The sequence below is a fragment of the Erithacus rubecula genome (genome assembly GCF_903797595.1).
Source record: "Erithacus rubecula genome assembly, chromosome: 3".
Lineage (NCBI taxonomy): Eukaryota > Metazoa > Chordata > Aves > Passeriformes > Muscicapidae > Erithacus > Erithacus rubecula.
In genome coordinates this window covers 20,290,895-20,317,847 of record NC_136689.1, presented here as the reverse complement: position 1 = coordinate 20,317,847, position 26,953 = coordinate 20,290,895, and the positions used below count along the sequence as shown (strand labels likewise).

At 37.8% G+C, this 26,953-nt stretch overlaps 1 protein-coding gene across 2 annotated transcripts in view; it reads right to left on the bottom strand.

Moving 5' to 3' along the window:
* The window catches only part of ITGA8 (integrin subunit alpha 8), a 111,049-nt gene that overhangs the window by 5,323 nt on the left and 78,773 nt on the right, over positions 1-26,953 (bottom strand). For both annotated transcript variants that reach the window (XM_079301705.1, XM_079301706.1), the window contains 3 exons: positions 22,651-22,776; positions 19,776-19,889; positions 7,128-7,229 (listed from right to left, as the gene is read on the bottom strand). In XM_079301705.1, the coding sequence (XP_079157831.1) occupies positions 7,128-7,229; positions 19,776-19,889; positions 22,651-22,776 (342 nt within the window). The remainder of the gene's footprint in view (positions 1-7,127; positions 7,230-19,775; positions 19,890-22,650; positions 22,777-26,953) is intronic.

Genomic DNA, 26,953 nt, shown 5'->3' with positions numbered 1-26,953 from the left:
TTTGCTTTACGACATGATGAAATCAGTTTGCAAAGAAACTGATGACACAAACCCTCAAATGATATTCCTCTTCTGTACTCAAGGTAGAGCTAGGAAATCTACTCTTTTTAATAAGTTTCTTGACTATTGTCCAGTCCCTGAGCTGTGCTCATTGTAAATTTTCTATGATTTTTTTTTTCCTCTACTACCATAGTGATTGAAATTTAACAGAATACTAATTTCTAATTTGTTCATTGAAGGAGCAGCAGCCTAAGTTTTAAGAATGGACACAACTCTGTAGTTTAGCTCAAAACTGCTTCAATTCCCGTGCCTTTCACTTCTCTCCTTGAAGATGCTAGAATTAAAACATTTAATCCTTTCTGCAACATCCTGTCCTTTCCCCTCACTTTTTCTTGTGATCAGCATTCTTCCACAGATTTCTCAATCTGAAAGCACCAGTAGATCTGTCTTCCAGCTACTGTCAGGCTTAACTGGAAGACACTTTTGAATAGTCCTTTTCACTTACTTCATCTGTGCAGCCAGCTGCTTCCTAGTCTGACACAGCAGATACAGAGATGGCAGTTTGGTGACCTCAATTGATGCACGTATTTTTTATAGTATCCCTCACCAGGAAACAAAATGTAGGGAAAAATTTTCTATGCAGGACACCACTTGCTTTCTACCAAAGCTTACACTGAGGATTACACAAAAAATTCCAAGACACTGCCTAGCCCTAATGTTTGCACTTTAATATTGGCTAAATAATAAAAATTAAGTACTTGCAGTGCTGGCCATACCATTGTTGATCTAACAAACACAGCTAATATACATCTTTGGAGCAGCTCTAAACAGTTATAAGTCTAAAATGTTTTAAAAAGTTATCATCTACAAAGAATAAATATGAGAGCTAATTAGAGCAAGAAAAATTATTTTAAGGCAAACAGAATTAATAAAACAACCCATGAAATGACACCCTTATGTCCCTACAGATATCCTGATGGTCTGATCAACCATGCCATGGCAGGAATACCACACCCTTTGCCAGCCTCCTCTTTGGGTTGCTTCTTCACCACTGCAAAATTTCATAGGCTCTCTGCATCATTAGATTCAGCTACAGCAGAGCTCATTCAGTAAGGATAAAATGTTCTTGAATGGCTCTGCTTGTGTCTCAGAGTGGCATTAAAATGTGAGGGCAGATAAAATGAGAGAAGGGTCATCTGAACTGTCTGCAGAGATTCTTCCCAAGAAAAGCCAATTAAGGAAAAAGATGAATTCAAGTAAGAGGATAATTGACCAGGGAAAACAGAAAGGGTGCAGTTACAAGGGGCTGCTTGAAGACTGCAGAAAACAATGAGCTTAGCTGTCCAAGGAAGAAATCATCTCCATTCTACTGCTTGAAAATTATGAATGCTGCCCTGAAGCAAGCCTGATCACATACAGCACAAGACTTGGGAAGTGCTGATGAAAATTCATGGGCCCCAAGACAGCAAAAATGGACTGATTTAAAAAACCCCCACTCATTCACAATGTGCACTATATACAGGAAGTTACAAATTTATTGTTTGGGAAGGACCTGACAATGTCAATATACAGATTGTGTATCTTAACCATCTAAGATTTGAGCTTCACTAGTTTCCTGCTTGTAACATTATCACGTGCCTGAGCATGTTGCTGTGAATCTGGAGCACTAATGTGAAAGACTACTTCCAAAGCCATCTTTAAAAATATTTGTAAAACAGCAGAAAAAAATAAAAGGCAAGCAGTGCTTTCTGTTGTCTCAAGTTTAATGAAACTACTGACTCCATTTTACAGCAAGACCAAACCACAGGGAAGACCCATTACATGCAAAGACTTTATTTTGCCCTTTCTGGTACTGATAGCTTCAGCCAAATTCCTAGGTGGCATAATATGACTGAGATAAATACAAGAGGAAATGGGAACCAGTATTGCTGCTTTAAGGTGGATTGTAGAATATCAGTAAAACAGAACAAAAAGATTCTGACAAGCTGTTGGCTACGTATAGATGGCTTGATAGATGGATGGTCATCCTGAGTCTAGCCAGGAAAGGGTTACTTTTTGGAGTAGCCTGGAGGGAGCATGGCCAGGACCTGGAGGTTACTCTATAACAGATCACAATATTGCTGAGGCAGGGGAAGGGAGTCTCTTCCAAAGTTCCTCCCAGTCAGAGGAGGCAGAGGGGTTGTGGGGTATTGTCTATTGTTAGGGAGCTTCCCTGTCAACCTTTTCTTTCTTGTACCCTCTGTCATTAGTATTGTTGCTGTTATGGGTAATTTTCTTACCTCACTGCTGTTTCCTGCAAATAGTTCTTATCTTGTGATCTTTACCTTTTGTACCCTCAATTCTTATTTCCATCCTGTTGCACGGTAAGAGGGAGGGGAAAAGCAAGGAAGCAAGAAAGCAGGTTTGGAGAGTTACAATGAGAGAACTAAGTTGGGGAGTACCATTCCTAAACCATGACAATAGTCTACTGAAATTGTACACCCTGAATGTGGAATTATCTGAGTGGGCAAGAATTTCTTGGAGTAGGAAGAAATTTTGGTTTACAGATTTCTTCAGATAGTATTTGATTGAACTACATCTGGTCCTTGGGCACCAAGTCCACTTTAACCCAATCTAAGATAACTACTTCAGCACAACAGGTGCTCTGAGACAGGGGTGAAGTAAGCTGCTGTGTGGTGTTTAGGTCTGAATAGCTCACAGGGCAGCATATGACTGCACAGGAGTAGAGCAACAACTAGACTTTTCATGTGTGCCAGTTCACTGTTCAAAATTAGCTAGGGTCAATCCAGACTTCAAAGCATGTTTGAGATCCTCCTGAAATCAGTGGAAACAGACTATTTCATTAGGGATGGTAGATTTCATTAGGTTTTAGATAAAGCTGACAGTAAAAGCTGACAGTGATGCAACTACAAGTACACACTGTTTTTCCATGCCTTCTTTTATGTGCCACTTCTAGATGTTTGCTGTATTTGTGTGCTGTGTTTACTTTCCTCTTAGGCTATGAAAAGAGTAAGACAAGCTAGTTCTTCTGATATCTACAGAGCACCTATCAGCAAGAATCTAGACAAGGATGTGTGGATCTTCCTAAGGATGTTAAACAATTATGAGTGGTGTAGCAGCACCCAGCCTTGCTTGAGGTGCCTGTGTTCAGAATAATTTCTCCTTTCCTCCTCCTGTCATTCTGCCTTAACAGACAATCAAGTGCAACTTGTGGTTTAATTTCAGTAGCTCAACTGGAGCTTGACAAATGTTGAAACATAAACAAGAAACTGTAATTTTATAGAAGAGCAGGGCATCATGTTCATAATCCTTAGATTATTAGCAATGAGCAAAACAGACAGCAGAAATTAAGTCCATCCTGTATTAAGCAGAACACTGCTGCAAAGCTGGCACATTTCTCTTCTCTTTTAGCCTGAGTGCAGCCAGTGTTAATGAAATATTTGCCTGCTAAAATCTTGAAACCATCCTGTCACACCCACACCCTTTTCCCATGAATCCTTCTTTGTCTTAGGTTTTAAAGGCAAGAGGATGGTTGTGCTAAGTACTTGAATTTATTTCCTGAGCAGGGCATTATATGTAGGCATCAGTCTCACTCCTGCCCGTGTGCATTACCAGTAGGATACACTGCCCCGGGCTGCCACCCTTTATACTCTACACAAAGACTTGCAAGGCTCCTAATGCAATTCCTCGTGAACAGTTTGACACTGCAAGTCCTGAACACCCACAGAGTTGAGGCAGAAGCTGGAGGGGAAGACAGAAACAAAACATTCCTTCAGCTTTGTCTGCTTTGTTTCACTATTTTTACAGAGGACTGTCGCTTCTTTGCCCCATGCTGTCCACAACAGTTTTACATGTGATTTTGATTTAAAACAAGTTTGTATTTTCAGCTTGGACTTCTGTTCTTCTCCATGCGGTAGGTTTAGTACTGCAGGACCAGAGCCAGGGAATGTTTCCATCTAAGGTGGCCAATATGAAGTGGAATTTTTACACAAGTGTTGCATGTTGACACTGTACTTTACAGGTGTGTTGGTGTGGGAGTCCAGGGTTTTTCCCTGGCTCCTTTGGGGGTGCAAAAACCCCCCTGGCAGACCCCTCAGAGACCCCTGAGTGCTGCCCAGGAGCTGCAGGGGCTGGATTTGGCTCCTTGGGAGAACCTGCCCACATTGAGAGAAGAGACACAAAAAATAATGATGAGTAGAGTGTAAATTAGAATGTTAGAACGTAGATAAATAAGTTTTCTTGAATGTTTATGATAAGGGACACATGGCCAAGATGGAGAATTTGGGGGGTGGACACCTTTTCCTCCTTCTTCTCCATGTCATCCATGTTGGGTGACACATTGGCCTCTTGAATTGGTTGGAGTCAGGGCTAGACCATTTAATAAAATTGTATTGTATTAGTAAAATTTTGTAAACATGTAATACGTAGTACTAACTATATAAGATAAGCCCTGCCTTAACCAAAAAAATTCCACCATGGATGCCAAGCTGAGCAGACCGCTGCTGGCCAGGCAAAGTGTCCCAGAGATAAGAAACAATAAACTGTCCTTGGAAAAAGAGAAAACTGTCTCTGGCAGTCTCTCTTCGGCAGCTTCGGGGAAAACCAGGTTTTAAACCACCTTCATGTCACTCTGGGGTGATCTCAGGGCAGAAGAGGAACCCCAGACTGGGACATGTTGGCTTTCCTCTCTGTTCAGGACAAGACTTTATGCTGAACACTGTAAACAATGCTTGCTTCTCTGTCAGGTGGGTGAAAAGCACATCTTACAGACTTGAGAGGAGCCATCTGACTTCTGACACTGCTGAACATCTCACACCTTTTGTGTGCAAAGAGTGCCAAAGAATGCAATCTGCCTCAGGCACTGAGATGAGGGTGAAGTCAACCCAAGAGTTATGGAGAGAGCCTTTGTTTGCTATTGGAAATAAAATCCACACTGGTCTTAGCACAGATGCTGTCAGATAGTCTTAACTTCATTACCCCTAGTATGGGGGTTTTCAGTGGGGATTCCAGTTTAAGTTCCATGCTAATTTTCTGTTTGATGCACTTTCATTCTAATGTTTTAGTATAAAAGATCCAGATTTTCTTACTCAGTCTTCAAGACGCATGTGTCCAAGACCTATATTCCATGATGATAAAGTTCTCAGAGCTACAAATAGGACTACATGACTCTGTAGGTTACTGATGTGTATGGGATCATTCATGCCATTAAAACTAAAAGTCAATATCAGCCTGCATAATTGGAATCCAGCACTATATAAATTAAATGATGGACATATGCTCTATTCTTTAAAATATATTATCTTCTTTATATAAACTTTAAAGTGCTAGCTAGATATATACTTCAGAAAATTGATTTTAAAATATTTAAATCTTTCTTCCACCCTTTCATTGTCTGAAGGAAAACAATAAACCTTGAAATGAATCTTTGGAAGCTTTCAAAACACAACTAGTGATCTTTTTCAGAAGGAGCAAAAATATTAAGCTTTGCCCAACTTCAAGGAAATATTTCTTCTTGCAAGTGGAACATCAAAGAACTGGTGCATATAACACATCAGGCTGTAGAGCTGGCAAGCATCCACTGCCATGTCCAGATATGAAACTACATAAAAGTGTTATCATTTTTCAACATTTTACAGTTGCTATTACAGGCATTTTGCTGTAAATCATCTGCTGCAAATAACAAGCATTATATTGGCTGGAGTAAGAGAATGAAATGCTTATCTGATGATTTGGTAGATCATCTGACACTTGTTGAGAACAGCAGGCTATCACCTGGGGTAAAGCACTCCAGTCCAGATGAAGGCCCCACTATCAACAGAACTCTGCACATGTGTTTCTGGTATGGAACACATGCTGCAAGAAAATAAAAAGAGCCTGAGTGTATCTGTCAGCTTGGTGCCTTTGAACCCTTCTGGATGAATACTGCACTAAGCACCAGTCGTCTCTAGTGAAATCATGGTTCTATTGATGATGGAGGTTGGAGTCACTGTGCACACAGAACCAAGATTTTACCTTGTATCTTCCTAGAGCAAGTATCAATCAACCATTCAATCCATGCATCTACAAAACAAAACTTTATAGCCTGTATCCTCTAAAATACACTCAAAGTAAGCTCTTAAGTGTATTATTCTGTTGGTTTCCTAAGAAAGTATTCTGTCCCTACTACTACATCTCAACAGACTGATATGTATTTCCACCACAGTTCAACTTGGCAAAGTTTGAACTGAACCTTCTCTTTTAAAAGAAGAACTGTAACTGATGAATCTTTACAACAATGAAAACATTAAGCCTTACAATTTCAGATTACTCTTCTACTAGAATCAATTTTTGCCCTCATATTTTACTTATTTCTATCAGTAATGACAAAACAGAATGAATTTTAACCATGGTATTAGACACCATAAGAAGCAAATTACTTTAAAGTACTCTCCAGACCAAATCCTTCAGCACCAGGAAAAAATTAAACTTATGCCTCCAAAATTAATTTTTCATATAATACTCCAGAGCCATACAAATCTTGGTCTGCAAACAAGGCAAATATTTTAGCATCTGTCTGTCAATTCTGTAAGGATTACCAAGTAAATTTGTATCTTTCACTTGATGTGCTGTGTGGTGGAAGTCCTAGAAAGGCAGACAGACCTTCCTGAAAATCAGAGTATCAAAGAAGCTTAATATAGATAAGAGAGAATTTGCTGTAGACAATACACAACCTTGTGTGAGAAAACTGCTGACTGGGAGAAGAGTGAGATCTCTAAATCTGACAGAAATATGATTCTGGATTTTGCATAAAAATTTCCTCCAGATTTTTTTTTACCCCAAACAAAGTAACTAGACGCTTGCTTTCACAGTTCTGTTTTCTTTTGGGTGAAAAATCCATCCTAACTGCAATAAAACAGTCTGCACATTAGTTCAGCAAGAAATTATTTTAAAATATAGTTAGAATCATATATCACCAACTTCCACAGAAAGCAATGAAGTTATTTCCTTTAGGTATTACTTCAGGAATTTACACTAGAAACACAGGAAAGACCAATCTCAATATTTTCATCTATAAGAACCTTCACAGCTGTGATCAGAGTGACCAAATACATGTGCTTCACACAAAGATATAATTTTCAGTTACTTACTGCTATGCTTCCCTCAGGGAGCTTTGCTGGTTGCACTTTATATGGCATGCTCTTAACTTCAAAGGAAACATTGGAAGAAAGACTATAGAGTTCATTCTTTCTCTGAAATGATAGAAAAAATGAAATTATTAAAACCCATGTTTATACTTGAAAGCATTATGAAAGATAAGCAGACAAAAAAATCTCCAGAGCACTCATTTCATAAGTCAAAGATGGTTTCTTTAGGTGAAGAGTGCAGGAATATTGAGGACCTGTATGTGTCCATGAGCTAAATACAGCATAAAGCTGCAATAAATACAGAGGCCACATGTTCAAAAGGGAAAAAGGGTTAGATATGCAGAAATATACATACAGTTGTTTTTCATATTTCTTTCTGAAACAGGTGAGTGAAAAGCATGGGTGGAGTTTATGGGCTGTGTATGTTTTAAACCCTCACCTCTGCTGACCAAGCTCAACAACCAACTCGAGTATATTGAGAGCATTTACAAGCCTATGCTGAGACCTGGTTGGTGAAACTTTCTGATAACATCAAAGAAATGGCTGTGCCTTCCCACCAAAAAACAGGAGGAACAACCATCTTTGAACTTCATTTACACAGAATCATGGAATAGTTTGGGTTGGAAGGGCCCTCTGGAGATCAGCTTGTCCAACTCCTCTGCCAAGGCAGTCATCTAGACAAAACTACACTTAGAATGTGACTGATTTCCTATTGCAGTAGAGCTCAATAATCTTACTCACCTTGCTTCTTTACTAAATTGTGTCAATGTGATAGGAATGTACAGCAGCCATTTTTTAACTGGCCACCTAGTAAAATGTTTATATAGCTGTCTTTAAGCTTTTCAATAAACCCAAAGATGTGCAGACAAGATGTGCAATTGATTTTCTGCATGACGCTACATACAACTGGTCTTGTTGCATCCCTTCCCATATAAATCTGGGTTAGTGATATGGATCTCCTTTTAAAGTGCTTCAATATTCTCTGAGAAGCATTAGATTGTTAGGTGCCAATATGGACAATGAAATCCAGAGGGCTAGGAGTTATAACTGTTATATTATTTTTCTATATTATTATTATTATTATTATTATTATTACTATTATTATTATTATTATTATTATTATTATTGTTATTATATTATCATTATCGTCATCCTGGTTTTGCTACCTGTCTTAATCCTTTATGAAACATGATAAGATTTCAACACAATATTTGGCTGAAAGGCAGAGTCTTATAAAGTAAAGCAGTCATTCCTTTTTTCACCAGCTTCTTTCAGTCTAGCATATTCGGAACATCGTTGTTACTTCCTAAATCCCCTTCTGCAAAACCTTCTCCTTCCATTTCTCACACATTTAGGAGTTCTCCTCCATTGACAAGATCTATTTCCTGAGTGATTGTTCAACATCTTTTCCTCAGTTTCGACTTGTAGTTTCCTGTTGCATCAAAGGCATAAACCCTCCCAAAGAACAGCTTTTCCTCATTCAGTTGTTTTGTTGAGCGACTGAGGTAAGAAGACCCCTTGACAATTTGGGCTACCATTGCTTTTCTTCACCTATGGAGAAAGGTTTGTTTGTGAAAATCACTTGAAATAAGCATAATATAATCCTGGAAGCCAACTTGGATACATTTGAATGACCATGACCCAAACCAAAGTTTTCACAGAACTGCTGTGGTTGAAGAGCATATTTGGAATTTGTTTGCTTCAAGCACAGGCACAATAGAATCAACTAGAGCAGTATGCTCAGGACCACGTCCAGTTAGGGTTTGAATATCTCAAGGTAACTTCACAATCTCAAGAAGCAACCTATTCCAGTTTTTTACTACTGTCCAAGTAAAAAAAGGGGAGCTTTTTATGTTTCAATGGAATTTCCTGTATTTCAATTTGTGCCTCTTCCCTGTTTCTTGATATTGAGAAGACCCTGCAGTATGTTTACTCCCTCAATCAGATGTTTACACGTGCTGATGAGATCCCTCCTGAGCTTTCTCTTCTCCAGACTGAACATTCCCATCTCTCTCAGCCTCTCCTGGTATACTGAATGTTCCAAGCCCTTAACCATCACTGTGGCTTTAAGCTGGACTTGCTCCAGTATGTCCATAATTCACTTTTCTCAGGTATCCCAGGACTGAACTCCAGATCTATTTCATTGATGCTGAGTACAGAGGAAGAATCAATTCCTTTGGCCTGCTGGCAACGCTCTTCCTAATGCAGCCCAAGAGGTTGTTGACTTTCTTTCCAGCAAGGGCACACACAGTGGGCTCATGTTCAACTTTGCATCCCACAGGCCTCCAAGATCTTTGCTAGAACACTGCCTTCCAGTTGGTTGGTTGGAATAATCCTATGTACTGGTGCATAGGATTTTTCCTCTTGTGGTACAGCACTTTGAACTTCCCTTTGTCCCACTTTATGAAATTCCTGTTGATTCCCTTCTTCAGCCTGTTGAGGTTCTTCTGAAGGGCGATACAAATAACTGGTATATTAACCGCTCCTTCCACTTCATACCATCTGCAAATTACCAGGCTATCAGCTTGTTAAGCATAATATCATTTTTATAATTCCATGCTGACAGCTTCCAATCACTTTCCTGTCCTTGAGATGTTTGCAAATGGCTTCCACAGTTTTTTTTCTATCACGTTCTCTTCTGAAGGGTTGAAATAAGTTTGACTGACCTATAGTTCTCTGAATACCATTTGCTTTCTTGCAGTTTTCAGGAACTCTCCCCAGTCACCATGAACTCTCAAAGATAATTGAGAAAGGTCTCACATTCTCATTGCTCCTCCCTCAGGACTTGTGTGGGTATTCCATCAAATTCCTTGGATTTTTGTATGTTCAATTTGTTTAAATGCTCCCCTATCCTGATATCTCTTCACTGAAGATAAATGTTGATAGTTGCAAGTTTCCTCTCTGCTTGAAGAGACTTTGGATTACTGTATGCAGATTTTCCAAGTAAAGACAAAAGTGATGGAGGCATTGGGTAATTCAGCCTTTTCTATGTCCCATTCAGCAGAAAACCCATATTTTCCTTAGTCTTTTTTTGGCTGCTGATATACTTATAGAAGCCTCCTTAATGCCCTTTAAGTCCCTTGCTAGGCTCAGGTGCTGGTGGGCTTCTACTTCCCCAACTCTCCCTGCCTTCTCAGACATTATCTACATTCTTTATCCAACCCCTGCACTGGGTCAACTGTCTCTGCTTCCACCTCTTTTATGTTTCAAAGAATCACATTTTTGTAAAGATTGGAAAAGACCTCCAAGATGATTGCGTTCAACCTTTAACCTATCACATCTTTGTATGTCTGAGTTGTACTAAGATGGTAAAATTCCATTTGTCAGGATGGACAGTTTTCAACCTTAAAGGATGACGATCCTGGAGAATCAGTAGTCCTTCTGGACTTCTCTTCTTTCCAGGATCATCTCCTATGGACTTCTTCCAAACAGATCCCTGTAAAGGGTGTTCTCCTGAGCTCCAGGGTATTTGAAGTTCTGGTTGTTCTTGTCCATTCAGTCTCCTTTTAAAAAACTAATTTTCTTTGCAAATATGTGAGGATGATAAAAAGCCAGCACATTTATTGCCTTCTGGAACTCATTTGGCTATGCCATAATTTTGTTATTTTAAAATATTGAGAGCAGCTGAATTGTTATTATCAGAAAACCTCTCCTTATACTTAGGAAAGAGCAATACTAAAAAATCTGTCTCAAGCAACTACACAGGGATAGTCAAATCAGCTGCTTAACACAGAGACCATCAAATGAAAAGGAATTATCAATATCTATCTATTTCTATCAGTAGTGTCTAAAATGAAAAAATAAGACTTTATAAATAAGTAGTTTTATACACTTTCATGACACTGATCATCTATGAAGTGATTTTCAGAAAAATAACTTTTCCTTATCACATTAATTATTGTCTATTTCCAGACTCAAGACATTCTTCATATTTTATTCTTCAGTACTAGATTCCTCCTTGCACAAAATCTCAGCACATTTCTGTGGCTGTGCATTCAGAAAAAAAGCCTGAAAAAAACCTTACATTTTCAATCTAGGCAATTTGTATTAAGCAGGATTCTGGATATGATTATATGATTTATAAACATAATCTGTAATGGAGAGAGCATTCTTGAAGAAGTAGACATTAGACATTCAGCTGGATTAGCTAAGGTACAGTATAGGCATTAACTCTCTTGAAGCCTCCTATAAAGGAAACACAGCACTAATGGAAAAAGAAAGCCTTTCACCTACTATACATGGCTTATTTAATTTTCAGCTTATACCAGCAACAAGAACATCAGAGGAGGTTACTTCCTGTGGATTAATGCTTGGCTAGGTTTAATAAGATTGGGTTGTGACCACAGCTATCAACTCGCCTCAACCCATGATTAGGCTCCTGGAAATGATGGAATACAGGAATGGAGACTATAAAAGACTAGAGAGTATTTTCCTCCATTTACAGAATTATGTGTTTGTGGCAAAGGATTTGAAAACAATGACTGTGGTCAACATTGGTTGCAAGCAAAATTCTTACTTGTACTAACACCTTTAGGATACAAACAGCTATCTTTCTTACAGCCTTTTCTATAATTCTCAAGCCAGTTGTAAGAAACAGCATTTCTTTACCATATAATTCTTTTAAAATAGCATGTGTTTAAATATTCAGTATTTACTGGAAGCTGCAGGACTTGTGGTTTGAAATTCAAGCTGAGGACTTAGTCATGGCTCAGAGGAAGGAGAAGAATCTGGTATTTGTGTCAGTGCTTAATGACCAACAGTAGGGAGCCCAGCCCTAACGACACTGGCCTTTTGTGGTTCCCCTTGTCTTAGAACAAGCAGAACCTGATCTTGTGCTCTTTGCTGAGACAGTAGTTTGCAATATTCTGGGAAGCAGGCAAACATGGACATCCCCTGTGTTGCCTGGGTGATGGATCCTGATGATATATTTATTAAAGCTTCTCTCCCTCTATGTGCTTTTGTTTTACAAATAGATTCTTGAATTGAATCCTTTGTTTTCTTTAAAACTTGCAAGACAAAAAAGCAGCCAGAAATGAAGGAAAGTGTTCCAAATAAATATTCAGTGCAGTGTTTTCCTATGTACAATTCCTATGCAGTGTTTTCCTATGTACAATTGAGACCAAAATAATGTGAGAAGTGATGGAAAATCTTTGATAATTTGATAGACAGCTCTCCAGGCTCCAGTGGAATGCTGGTGCTTTCTGCAGGAAGCTCAAACATAGACCTGCTGACACCCCAAAGCTTCTCTAAGGCATTTGGGCATCCTGGTCAGAAAGCATTTTGAAACACAGGACAAATCTAGATCCCAGGGAGCGAGACTGAGGGTAGGAGGAACAAAATCTTTAGCAGCTTAAAGACTGGCACAGACTGCTGTTCTGCATTTGAAGAGTTCAGATTCTGGATAGAGTCCCCAGAATGACTCTCTTCCATTGCCTCTATGAAGAATAGTTCAGGCTCTTGGAAATCCTTTACTTTCTGCTTAGATGTAGCCCAGTGAAGTCTCCCTAGCTGAAATGCACGTATTTCCCCTATAGCAAGCTGCATGCTGTGGTGGTATTTTCACCCCAAGAACTTATGACTTTTGCACATGGAGTTCAGTGTTGTTACAACAATATTGGCACTGCTTGATCAAAATTTGTTTCCCTTTGTGTCTGCTGGAGTTTGGCACACTTTAAAGACAGGAGGGTAAGCAATACCTTTTAAATACATGCTTTGGGAATTCATTAGCTTTCTTTCTTTGACCAATGCCTCCCAAAACCTGAACTGCTGCCAATAGAGTACATAAATGCTGAGAGTAGAGCCCGTAAAACTACTTCTTCTTAATAATTTGTTTAAAAATGTACGTGTGACTCTATACAAATGGTCAAAAAGTATTTCTGCTATTTGTAGAAAGAGGATATGTCCACCCAAATAAAGTTGTGACCAAAGACAATACTCTGAAAATCGACACATCCTTCTCTTTATCATTATATTCTTACACTTCACATATTGTATTTTTTACATTAATTTTAACAGCCTATTTTAAGTTATAATAGAGGCAGCAATTTTGTTGTGGTTCCAGAAGACTTCAATATACTGATTATAATGGTTATCAATCTAAGATGTTTATTTCTTCATGTACCTAATATTACCTATACTGTAGCACGTCTAGGAAGAGTCTCATGTTCTGCTTTTGTTAACACTGAAAATATTTTAAATAAAAATGAATGAAAAAAAAAGTAGCCCACACCCAAAAGACCTCCAGTTAGTTCAGCCACATGCAAATGTCTCTTTCTTCCTAGTCTTCATTCCACGTAAACAATCAAATCCAGTACAGTATTTTTGGCCACAACCAAAGCTTTGGGTTTTACTTATTTTGTTTTTTCAAATAACAACAGTTTTTTGATGCAACTGAAAATTTTGTTGATTACTTCCTCCTTTTGTTATTATATGTGCCTTGAAGGGCAGTGCATCAAATTTTTGGCTTTTAATTCAAAGTCTGAATTAAAATAATCTACTTGAACTTCCACATATGGCTTGTATATGGCAATGAATGAGGGCACAAGATGTCTCTCTCACTAATTTTTCTGTTTCCCCACCTCCATCCACACACAGGGCATTTAGGTTGGCTGCAGCATTATTCTTTGAAAATACTGAGCAATCTTCCCTTGACTGAGATGTTTTCCACTGGACACTGAAAGAGGTTCTGTGCTGGAGCATGGTGAGGATAGAAATAATTTGTTCCTTGAGATCCTATTTCACTTACAGATCAAATAATTACTCCCATAGTAAAGATGATAGGAAGGGAACAAATAAATGACTTTATGCAAGAGGATCTCTCAGTATCTTGTATCACTTCCACCAGTTCACCTCTGTTCTGAGCTCCAAGCCTCTGCCAGCACACCTGTGCTGCAGTCTGTGTGGCCCCACTGCACAGGCTATCTGCATTCTTCCTTTGTGTACCTCAATGGCCTCTTCCTCTAATGGCCTTTGTGTAGCTGAATTGAATCCTTGCCACAAAAGCATTACCTGGCCTAGAGAACTTCTACCACACCAAAGAAACTCTGAGTTCACCAGTAATAAAATGCAGAGATTCTCTGGAAAATTTCTCATTAGAACATGCACTCCAACAGTGGTGACCACTCCAGGTTCCAGGCAAAGAAGGCAAAGGTGGATGCCAGGACAGGGAGAACTTGTAGTTGATGGTCCAAACCAACAAGGTATTACATTATGGTCTTCTTCATTTTCTATACCCTTCCAGACCTCTCAATTTCTTTTTATAGCCTTGGTGCAGCTTCAGCAGAAGGGAACACCATCATTTTATAAAGCAGGAATGTGAGGCCTCTCAAGCTGAGCATGAATTGAATTTTTGCCTTTCAGTCCTGAATTCTCTAATCATTGGACTGCTAACTCTTGCTTTTGGCAATTAATATGGAATAAACCAGGTCCTCTTAAAGTCCTAGGTATTTAGTTTCAGGTTTTAGATACTAGTCTGGAGTCAGGCAGTTAAGATATGAGCAGTGCAGGACACATCACCGTTAATAAGTTAAGCATGTATTTCCATTTTTAGGCATCTAAAAAGAAACAGGACCAGTGCACATTCAGAAACATTGAAATTATGACTTTGGGTACCAAGAGAGCACCCAAATGCAGTGGTACTTCTCTTGCTTTTCAACTTTCTCTGATTACAACAAGATTTTTCCCCCTTCTAACTATTAAAGTAAATGCAATCAGGAGTGCCAAATTCACATATCTGGAACTGTCAAAAAGTCAAGGGAGAAACAATACAATTATATTCAGTAAAATTAAAAGAAAATACAATAAACTTCAAACTTCTTGGGGACCTCACACACCCTCTGTGTTTTTTTGACATTACTGCCTCCCCTAGCTCTCCCAGAAGATTTGTATCATTATGAGAAATTTTCAGTACAGGATGAAATAGTAGCTCAGAATGCACTGAGTTCTTTATCCCATAATGTTATAAGCTCCGAAGAGCTTGGAGCCTGAAGGTTGTCACACCTCAGACAGATTATGCAGGTTCATCATGTAGAAATGCATTTTCAAAACAGATGTTTTACAAGACAATTAATGAGTCTTAATTAAAAAGTAGCCATCCATTCAAAGCATACTGGGGCAGATCCCTTTGGGTCTCCCTGAGATGACTCAGAAATATGATTATATAAATGGGGACATAATGGAGCCCCATCACAACACAACGTAACAAACCGTGCATGGTTGTTTCTGTTTTGAACAAATCAGGCTATTATTTGCCTGATCAGCAAGTCTAAATCCAAAAGTCAGCTTTACTAGAGGGTTCATATTTACAGCTAGACTTTGAAGTTAATCCAAAAAAGCATGTGATTCTTCTTGGCCTTTGCGCAATGTCTGTCTCTATCTTTGTTGGCTGGTTGGGAAATGTGAGCTGCTTTATTTATTCAAACATGTCTAATTACTGCACGTCATTTAACTGTTATTTGTTATGGGAGTTTGGGTTTTAAGGTGACAGGTTACAACTGTCAAGAGACAAAAGGGTCAGCTGTTGTCAGTTAAACTAAGTGGAAGAGGAAGGAGTCACTCAATACATGACAGGTCTTTTGTGGCAACAAAATACACATGTTGACCCATATAACTTCAATGAAAAACATTAATTATTTCATCCTAGCATAAATCAATCACTTCCAACAAAATCCTTCTCAGGTTTTCATTAGCATATCTATAAGAAGAAAATACATAACACTGTGTTCTCAGCTTTAATGAGCACAAATGATTTCTTCTGCAAACCATCATGTCTTAATTTAGATTATAACACAGTTGAGGAATGTTATATGTCACCATTATTCTGGTTTCTTTGGCATATGAAAACTTTTACATTAACTGAATATGTAAAAGAGGTTGCAATGCTTCTCTAGAGACTTTTACCCTAAATTTCATGACAGTGGGGTTCAGTCTGGCCCTTGAACAGTTCTTGGTTCACAATCATGTCATCCTGATTAATTTAACTGCATTTTAATCCTCAGTTTGAATCTGCAGATTTCAGCCTAGTTAACAACATTGCAGACTTACTAAGAGCAGATTACGCCCTTTTAAGGAAACTAATTATGTTCTACAGTCTTTTATGGTGATGGTTGTATAACTGGTAATTTTAAAAGGGGCTGTGAAAAAAGGAACCGTTTTGAGATGAGTGGAAGGAAGACAACCAAGCCCTAGGACACTACCTACTGTCTCCAGCTTTGCATATGAAGTAGGGATCATGTTATTCTGGCAGCTAATTAGACATAAATGGGGGGATGCAACAGTTCTCTGGGAACTACCTTTTTCTACTTAGGAAAAAATTCTGTTGCTTTGTGAGGAGTTTTTCTGATTCTTAACAAGACTAGCAAGTGACTATTTAAAGGACATTAAAATGTTTACAGGGAAAAGGTAAAATCACAGCCATAAAAAGTCTTGTTAGATAGCAAGGGTATTTAAAGCCAGTGGAGTAAGCAGAAGATGTTCTGGTAGGAGTGTTTCCCATGAGGTCTTTCCACCCAGTGAATCTACAGGATGGCTCACCCTTGTTCCTGGCCACAAGCTGGGGTAACATTTCATTCTGCACAGAGCTCACCAAGGGAAGGAAGGTGTAAGCAAAGCAACCAGGATTTATTAAGGAGCAAGAAGGAGCAAAAGGGACTGCAGCACTGGAATTGCCTGGTGTGTTTGCACACACCCATGTCCCAAGGTCCAGCTTTGACCCTTCTCCTCATCCAGATTAGAGAGAAGATGTTTTATCCTCTGAAGATATGTTTCTGTCTTGCCCCTGTCTACAGAGTTAGCAACCAGCTTTGGCATGTAACTTTCAGATTACTAAAATTACATAAAATGAATTCCATTGCTCTTGCATTAAATGTGCCACTGAATCTCATGCAGTTGTACTTGTTCTGAACCTAAGTCAGGCTAACTAAGGTTACACCCCAGAAAAAGATTCTGTTTTTATTAAGAGTCACCATAAAAGAGATTTTGTGCCTTCTGTAGTTAGTTTATTTCAATTGTTACACATCTTCTGTCAAGGCCACAAACTCAGAGAAACTCTTTCTCATTAATTTTGTTTAACTTTAATCTCTTACAGATATTTCTTGATATATAGTAAACTATACTTAGGAAAAGCCCAATGAAGCTAATTTCTGCTGAAATAGCTGTAAATAGCCTGGAAATTTCATCTAGGGATCTGCACACAGGATTTTTTGACAAGACCTTCTTTTTAGCCCTTACAGAGTTAATTATATTTCACCAGCAGAATGATGAGGAGAAAGACTTGACTGGATCTGGAATACATCAGGCTCAGCTTCCTAAGGGAACTTTAAGGGAGTTCTGTAAGTTAGAGAGGGAGTTCTCTAGGGAGCTTTATCTTTTTCTTGGTGAAGAAAAATGATTAAGATCCTCTGTGTTATTGCTTGCCTACTGCAGTTCAAAATTGTCACACATTCTTCCAGTCAATGATAATATCTCTGCCTTTCTGCCTGCCTTTGTGTGCTAGGAACAGAGAACAGTGCAGTGAAGTTCTTACCTGAACTTAACAGGAACCAGCCTGTGTGACCTTGTCCAGTCTCTTAATGAAATTGGTAAAAACTGGAATCAAATTCCCATTCTATTTCTCAATAAATATGTTTTTTATAGCTGTAGAGATGCTTACATACTGGTATTTTCTGTCCTCTGCAAAAGCTTCCACCAGACCATGTCCATCTAAATTCCCAGATTTGAAAGAACAGAGACATCTAAGCTGTCATGCTTCCAGGTTAAAGTTTGAACCAGACCTTGCCTTTTTTTTGCACTAGCAGATGACTCACTCAGCAAACCTAAAGGCAGTACATTCAGTCTAGAGTATCTAAAGATATCCAACATTTGTTAAATATGCTTCCTTTTAAAAGCGTTTTATTTGTGTTAATGGAGAAAATCTTTTCTTCAAGCAAGGCCAGATAGTGAGGACAGAACTTAAGTGCTCTTTAGTCATAGTGGTCTTATAACAGCTTTTGGAGAACACAGAATGTGACCTGGCATCCTGACAGATAGGTAGAAAAATCTTTCAAGTCATCCTTTCAGACAACCACTGCTATAGTCCTCTAAACCAAGAGAGACCAATGACCTCTTAAAAGTTTGCACCCATTATGGATTTTGAGCAAAGGTGGTTAGCTACTGAGCTGGCATTCAACTTTCTGGAAATATTATCCTTTCTGCTCTCATTTCTCCAGGAAAGCAAGAGAGGATGGATTTCTTTTATCTACTTTCATAATTGAGAAAAGGGAGAAATTAACTTAAAAGGTGTGAGCTTAATTTAAAGCTGTAAACTGAAGATCCTCAGTTCTTTTCTTGCTAGGGTAAGAGGTACCCTGCATATAAAGAATTCTTCTCCCACAGCTACAAGGAACAGAGGAAGGTTCTTGCTTGCCAGATAGAAAGACTGGGGAATTCTAAATTCTTTGAGAAAGAAGCTGATAATGTCAGCTTGATCAAGATAGAAGATGAAGGTATTTCTCAGTAACAGCAAATAGAATTACAAATTTCTCAGTGTATTTTCCAGTGTTAAAGGTATGACAACTACACATATAAATACAGACACATGGCCAGCTGTAAGGTAACAGCTCACAGTAAAATCCCTCTGCCTTACAAAATCATAGAATAATTTGGGTTGAAGGGAACTTTAAAAGTCATCTGCCATAAGCCCAGACATCTTCAATTAGTCCAGGCTGCTCAGAGCCCTGTCCAATCTGACCTTGAATGTTTCCAGGGATGGGGCATATGCCACTTCTCTGGGCAACCTGTTCCAGCATTTCACCTCCCCCATTGTGGAAAACTTCTTTTTTGCATCTAATCTAAATAGATTCTTTGTAGTTGAAAACCATTACCCCTTGTCTGATCACAACATGCCCTGTTAAAAGATTTGTTCCCACATCTTTCTCAGATGACCCCTTTAGGTACTAGAAGGTGCTATAAGCTCTTCCTCTAGGCTTCTCTTATCCATGCTGAACAGCCCCAGCTCTCTCAGTCTTTCCTCACAGAAGTGTTTTATGATACCAGTCATCTTTGTGGCCCTCCTCTGCACTCACTCCAACAGGTCCATTTATGCAGTGTGAATATAATCCTGAGAGCAGAAGTTGAAAATGCAAGAATTTGCAAAGAGAAGTTTAACTTTGTCCATTGTCTACACTGTCCCTTCTTTTAGTAGTAAGACAGATTGCCACTACATGAGTGTCATGTATCATGTAAGCTTGATGCATATTAATCTTCCCTAGATTAATAGGGAATGAATAACAATGAACTTTTAAGCTGGACATAGTGTATATGATATGCTGTTTGTCTCCAAGAAAAACCTTCCATTGGGAAAAAGATTATAAATGCAGAAGATTTGGGCCAGTCCAGGAAAGCAGAAACAAAACTAGGAAAGGTATTTAATCCTGGAATCTTCAAGTAGGACTCAGGACATAAATTTGAGAAGGAATGATAGCAAAAAAAAAAAAGAAAAGTAAGCAGCATCCAAACAACCTGGACAAGAACCAGTGAGATGTTATTTTCAAAGAAAATCATAAGAAAAAGTATTAACATTTTCCCCATTTAATTTAATAATTTTTATTTTTAAATATCTGGTGAACTAAAATATATTTTTATATGTGTATAGAAAGAGATGTTTGTGTGCATTACCTCCAGGAATGTTTGTGCCCAGAGCCGGGACCTGATTTTTAGTGCAGCACTCTTTCCTCTTTCCAGCTGTCCCACAGTGCACGAAATTAGGACACACTTCACATTTGTACAGTTCTGAGCGAAAAATAAAGGGAAGTCATACTTATGCTTTGAAAAAAAAAAAATTTCAAATGCTACAAATAAGCAAAAACAAATCAATTTTTCCTTAAAGAGCTAAATAGTCTGAAATCAGTAATTTCATCTAATATACATGAGATACCTCATGAGTCGTTGTGATAACTCTAAACCAAGGAACAGATTCCCTTTGAATTGCAAATGAATACAAATACCTACCTATAGTAAGGAAAATAAAAGTAATAATTTTCAACAGTTCCTGCTCTGAAGAACTCTTAAAATGTCCAGACATTTACCAATCCTTTGAAGCATGTGCTTTTTCCTCACCCATCAATCACTTCATGTTTTCAACACATTTTTTCCTATTCTCTGTGCATTAAGTGTTTATTTATATCCCTAATTTTTTCCCCTTTTCTAACTCTCCTGGTTTTCCCACTGATATTTACATCATAGCAGCCAGAACATTTGCTGAGATTCATTAGTTGCTTTGCTTGAAACTTATTGTCTGTGAAACATTCCTGATGAGCAGTGATTCTGGCTCATATACAAGGTTGAAGGCAAAAGCCAAGCACTGCAACTCAAAACTGTACACTCCTAAAGTCTGCCAGAATAATGTCACACTAAAGGTTTAAAGCTGACTGGAAGCCAATGAAGGGAACGAGCAGAGTCTCATGGGGTAACCACAGAAATTATGTGTTTGTTTAGGGCATAAAAAGGAAACCTCATAAAAAATGATTAAATGTTTGTGGAAAAAAATTAAAAAATTGTATATACAAATGGGTTTTATCTAAAGGTTTGTTTGACTCAGGGGAAGGCTGAGGTTTTAATTGATTCCTATTTTTATAACAAAGCAGAGAATCCCTCCCATGACAGGCAGCCTTGTGACCTCAAAAGCAAAGTTAAGTTTTCAGAAGTAAGTATACTCCCTCGTGAGAGTGAGAATGCACTACCAATACCCAATCTTCAGGAAATGAGATGATGATGCATGTCACAGATATGAGAACACCCTTAAGGAATCCTGTATCTTTATAGACAGCTTTCCCCACAAATCTCTGTCTTACTGGAGGATAAGCAGAAGCTGCATGCTTAATTCCTGCTTTCTATATCTGCCTGAAAATGAAACTGTAAACCCTGGAACTTGCAACTATAAACGTTTTTCTAAATGAATATTTTAAAGTATCTGTTTATTTGGCTTTAAACATCCTCCAAACAGATTTATTTATTTTGCAGGAAGGAGAAGACTTGTTTTCATTAATCATAGTGGCCAAAAACACACATTAGCAAAATAAATCATTAGTATGCAAAAAGTCTACTTTTGGCTGACATTTTAGGACCTAAACACATACTTCTGTTTTTCTTAGTAATGCATTTAGCCTGTAGTGATTTTCAGAACAATGTAACATTAGAATTAATGGAAAAGAAACCAAATGTTTAACCAACAGTATAAATAGAGTAAGAGGTTCTCAGAACATTTTGTCTCTCTGTGGAAATGTTTTGATGAAAATGAAAGCAACTTAACATTTCTTTTAAAAATTACTATTTTTTAACAAAGAATTATCTTTGGCCAATCATTCATTTTCCATGTATTGTTCCAGTATGTCAAATTAAAAAAAAAAAAGCATCAGCAGTAACTAATGCAGAAGGCACCCAGAATTGAGACATCTTCTAACTAATGACACTGCTTTTCTTTGCTCACCCTGGAAAAGTCTTGCTATATATCCAGTGGTAAGCACTGCACCCAATCCTATCCTAATTTGTGCTGATCAAAAGCATATTTTATTAGAAGACTGCTCATCAAAGTGCCAATTTCATACTACTGAGTATCCCACTAAACATGTTTGATCCATCTACATCAAGCAGATGAAAATTCTCTGCTTCATATTTTAAGTTGCAGACACAGTACATACTTCAGAACTTTGTTAACCACTTCCAGTTTCTGCAGTGATTTTTATGTTGACAGCCTATGAGCCTAGTCACTTAGAAAGATGACTGAAAATTCAGATATTACTGAAGAATGGAGTAAGTATTCTGTGATATTGACTGACATGTCTCTGAAAGTCCTGACATTTTTTCTTTCAGACCCACTGGAATCAGATTCTTGCCCAGGGTATTGGGTTGATGAAAGAATGGCACAGGAATCAACAGTGATTATTGTTTCAAGTGGGTTAATCTGTGATTTTGTTCTTAATAATGTTACAGTTTTCATTACTCTCAGATTCTATCTTCTTCCAGTTATAAAAATTGCCACATTAACTTCCAGAAGCAATAATTATTCGATTACAACAGAAGACTTAAGTGATGTTCTTTGCTTCAATACTCTAGAGGTCAAGGAATTCAAGCATGAGTTTGCAGTAAACAGCTTAATAAGAAACTGGACAGCATGAAAGAAACTCTGCCCAATATTCATAAAAATAGATGGAATGTACTGACTGTGAATCCCTTGACTGATCTCAAGGTCACTGAGTTTGCACATTGCCTTTAGGCAAGGGCAGCTGACACCTACAGTGCTGAAGTATGCTAAGGATGGCACTTTGAATGCAAGAGTGGAAAAAACCTTCTGAAAATACAGCCACCTCCAAATACTCAGGTATAATCTGTCTAATCAGAACTATTTTACTAGGAGACACAGCATTGCTATTGCTCCAGCATTGTCTGGATTGTGGAAAATACAGTGACCTGTCTCATTTGCCTTGCCTGTGGTACTGTAGATGGTCTCACCTTTCCCTGCACAGTCCCAGTATATTGCTCTTAGATAGCTCACCAATATTTTTGCAGAGTTTTTCCTGTAGGGTTCTGCCACGGCAACATCCCTTCTCCTGATGTAATGAGAAATTGTGGAATTATATAAAAAAGCAGCAAGTTCAGGAGTGTCTTGTGGAACAGCAAACTGCAAAGAGAGAAATGGGAATGGTAATGACATACACATAGAATGATTCTAACAGATTTGTTCCTGTCTCAGAGGTCTTGCATTTTGGATTAACACTGTTTTTACAATTAAACAGCACTATTATGAGAATACATTGTCTTCAACTAGGAGCATGATGAGTAATGGCACAGCAAAATATTGCCCAGTTATAGGGATTAAAGTAGACAACATTTTTCTCTACTTTTTAATGGTGCCAATTTTGTTGCTTAACTTAATTTGTCAGACTCTCAGGGGCAAATTCTGATAAATATAACAAGATAAATTCAGAGTTGTTGCACAGTAGTTTAGTCATTAGTTCAGATCAGAATCTGCCTACTGAAATATAATGATTTTACCAATTTTAGGAAAAAAAAAGGAAGTCTGACCTCAAACAACACAATTTTTGATCATATAACAAATGTGTTACAGATTTGTTTTGGTAACAGCACAACTTTGTATCATGCAACAGTGTCTTCATTTTTAATCTCACATGAAAATGCATTCTCTTCAGCTTTATATTTGCAGATTTTTATTCTCCAATTAAAAACTACTTTTTGTTGGCAGTTTGTCTTGAATTTCTATACAGGGTATTTATGGCTTCTTTTATGAAGCCTCAAATAACTCCTGGAGCCAACTTCTACAGAAGGAAAGATAAATTTTAATTCATGACAATCCAATCACGTAAAATCACAATAAAATATACATGTAAGTTTACAGTAAGCTCTCAGTAGGAACTCAAACATAGCCAAAGCTATTCCTTAAAGACATCAGATTATAAAGCACTACATCAGATCCTTCTTATCAGTTCCTTTAACCTCTGAACACAAAGTATCTTAAATTCCTAAAGAAAATGTTTGCAATTGTAATTAATATTGTAGCACTAAAGGAAAGAGAATACCTATAAACACACAAAACCTTCCATACACTAATGCTGTGTAGTACTAGATTTGTGTCATTTATCTGATTAAAATTATAAAGCTATAAACAGAAAATAAACATTTGACGTTGTCTGAGATCTCAGTCAGAAGCATCCTACAAAGTGAAAGATACTATAATCAACAGCTGAAAACCCATGAAAAAAAAAAAATCTTCTTTTTTCCTTTTTTCTGTTGCGTCATGAGGTTAGCATTGTCTATTTGCAATAAGAGAACCCCTAAGTGGCTAGTAAATCTTTCCCTCTCAATGTGGCAACATGTAAACTCTCATTCCAGAATTCATTCACCATCATATAGACTTCTTTATTAATTTTAAAAAACCCACAATATGGTCATATGCCTGCAAAGACGCTCTCAGTATATGATCACAATGGATATATATCTACATATAGATATCCATATATAGTATTCATTTGAATACTAGAGGATTTTCATATTTACAGTTTTCTTTCTTCATAGCTCCTAGAGTGTCATCTTAGTAGTGAATTGTTACAGCAAATGTCCAAAAACAGCCCTCTGAGGTTAAGAGAAAACACATGTCTCCAGCAACCATTTGAAAGCAGAATTTCTCCAGTGGCCTAGATGTCCAGGTTAAAGATATTATTTTATCCTTCTTGAGCTGGTCACATGGAATTGCTCAACTGTCTCTGCAGCAATTTTATGTGCCACACATTTAGCACACTATACTTTATCTTAGAGGATCACTCCCTCCCTTTAACTACAGTGGACTGTTTCAGCTTCTTCCCCATGGATAACTGTACTGCTTTCTTCTCCTAAGCATTTTTACTTTGAGCAGGTTTCCAGACCTCTCCAGTTCCCCACTTCTTATTTCAAAACTCCATTTCACTTTTCTTATATTCTAGCCAGTCAATAGCCTTTGCTGCATTGTATAACTCCATCAGAAATGCTCTGGAAGATGACTTTTTTACACAAAGATTATACACATTATTTTATGTTACTTCTATTCTATTCTATTCTATTCTATTCTATTCTATTCTATTCTATTCTATTCTATTCTATTCTATTCTATTCTATTCTATTCTATTCTATTCTATTCTATTCCATTCCATTCTATCCATATTACTAGATTAGACACAAAATTGTACAAGAGCAGTTAGTGACCATTCAAGAGCACTGCATTGGATGGTATTTGTCCCAAGACCAAGCCCTACAGCATTAACACAGCAATAACAGTTTTGCAGCACGAGGAGACAGTGCCTCTGGAAGGGGTAGCTCCTGCCAGTCATGGATGTACTTTATATATGTGGTGGATTTTTGCTGTTATTTCACTGTTTCCCTGACAAATGTCTCACTCGTGGTACTGCAGTGCTCAGCTATTGAGAATCTGCCACGTGTGTCTATATTGCACCACAGTGCTATTTATAGGTACAGGTTTCATAAAAATGCTTTTTGCCATCAGTCTGGAAGAAAAAAGCAATTCATCAGGAATACTGTCTCAAGCTAGAAGGCAATCTAACTGAGCCATTTTCTCATCACAGCTGACTTTAGGAAGAGGAGGTAAAAATGGGGCAAGCTTCTAATAACTTTCAGCTTCCGAATGTTTTCAGATCAGGGACTTCCTTATCTGTATGAAGTTTTTGTTCATTTACTAATCTTCACCGGACTTCTCTTTTGGGAATTTGTTTACTTTCGTCTTAGAATCATGTAAACTTTTAACCCTGACTACTTCCCTTTGGCCACAAGTTTCAGACACCTGAGACCTGCCACATGAACCATCACTTCCTTTTGCTTGTTTTGAATCTGGCTCTTCAGACTTTATTAGATGTTCTAGTTCCTGTGCAGGAAGAGGCAGAGAACAGTCAATCCACACCCACACTCTTCCTGCCACTACTCATTTTGAAGATCATATTTGTGCATAATCACCTCTTTGCTAGATTGATGTGTTCTAGTGTGCTGCGTTCTGAGTTCTTCGGCATCGGAATTCCTTCTGTATCTTTGATAAGTACTTTTGCTACTTTTTACACCTTTTTCAAGATTCATAATTTTATTATCCTTTCACATTCCTCACTGCCTACATGGAAAGATAAGTTACAGAAAAGTCCCTAAACAAGTCTTCCCATGTGTGCACAGGTATGACTTATTTTTGTGGAGTAGACAATAACAGCTCAAAGAAAATGTTTTTACAAGACAAGAAATTCAGCAGGGAAGAGCAATATACTGCTTTGATTGAAACAGAACAATCTGAGTAATTTCAAAGGGGAAATGCCTCAGTGCCCTAAGAGAGGTAGGCTCAGATATCCAAGAGAAGTCAGGCATTTAATGTCCTTAGCCTTATTTGGAAATTTGAGCTAAGCATCTTGTTTATATGAAACTTGAAGAAGCCTGTCTCTGTGTCCTCTTGCCATCTGAAGCAATAGATAAGCATTACATATTTGAAACCTGATTTGTGCATGCATGATCTTCAATGCTTTGAAAAACTCAAATAAGGAAAGGGTATTTAATTTCTTGCCATAATGACTGTGCATCTAAAGCTATATTCTGCCACAACAGATGGACCATTATTACAGGAAATTTCTCACAAGCTTTACAAGAATTTAGTCCTTTTTATGTAACAGATGCAATCATTATTGAACAGATAAAGGAAGAAAAACCTAAAAAAATAAATAAAAGAATATATACATTGCCTGAAAATGTCAGTAAGTACTGTGGCAGTATTCTACCCAGCTTCTTAATTCAACCTTAAACAGAACACAGTGGCTAAGGTGGGAGGACACTGAACTCCTTTTCACATACTTGCAACCTGATCTTATCTGTGAGTTTGAGAAGTTAAGCTTGCAAGTACAAAAGTAGCACCTAAGCTTCTTCCTCCTCACCACTTTTGAAAAAGAGGTGAAAATTAGGTAGAAAAGATATGTAGAAAAAATTCCCTGTCTCCAATTTTACTGTGCTTTGGGTATAAAATGGACAGACATTTTCAATCTTTTGTTCCCTATCACTCATTTGCTTTTCATTTCTCTAAAGAAACTAAAAAAAGGGTAGAATTCCAACACCTCTTTGGTTTCCTGGGTGAAACACAAAACTCTAGCCATACAGTATTTGGTAGACATCAATTTTTCCTCACTCTTTTAAGGTATATATTGTAGTTCTGTCTGTTTAAGCTAATGACTTGTCTTGTAGCTCCTTAGGTTGTGAACATTCCTCATCACTAGAAAGTTGTCTGTCCTTTCATCAAATATATCAAACACCTTCTGGTATGCAAAAGA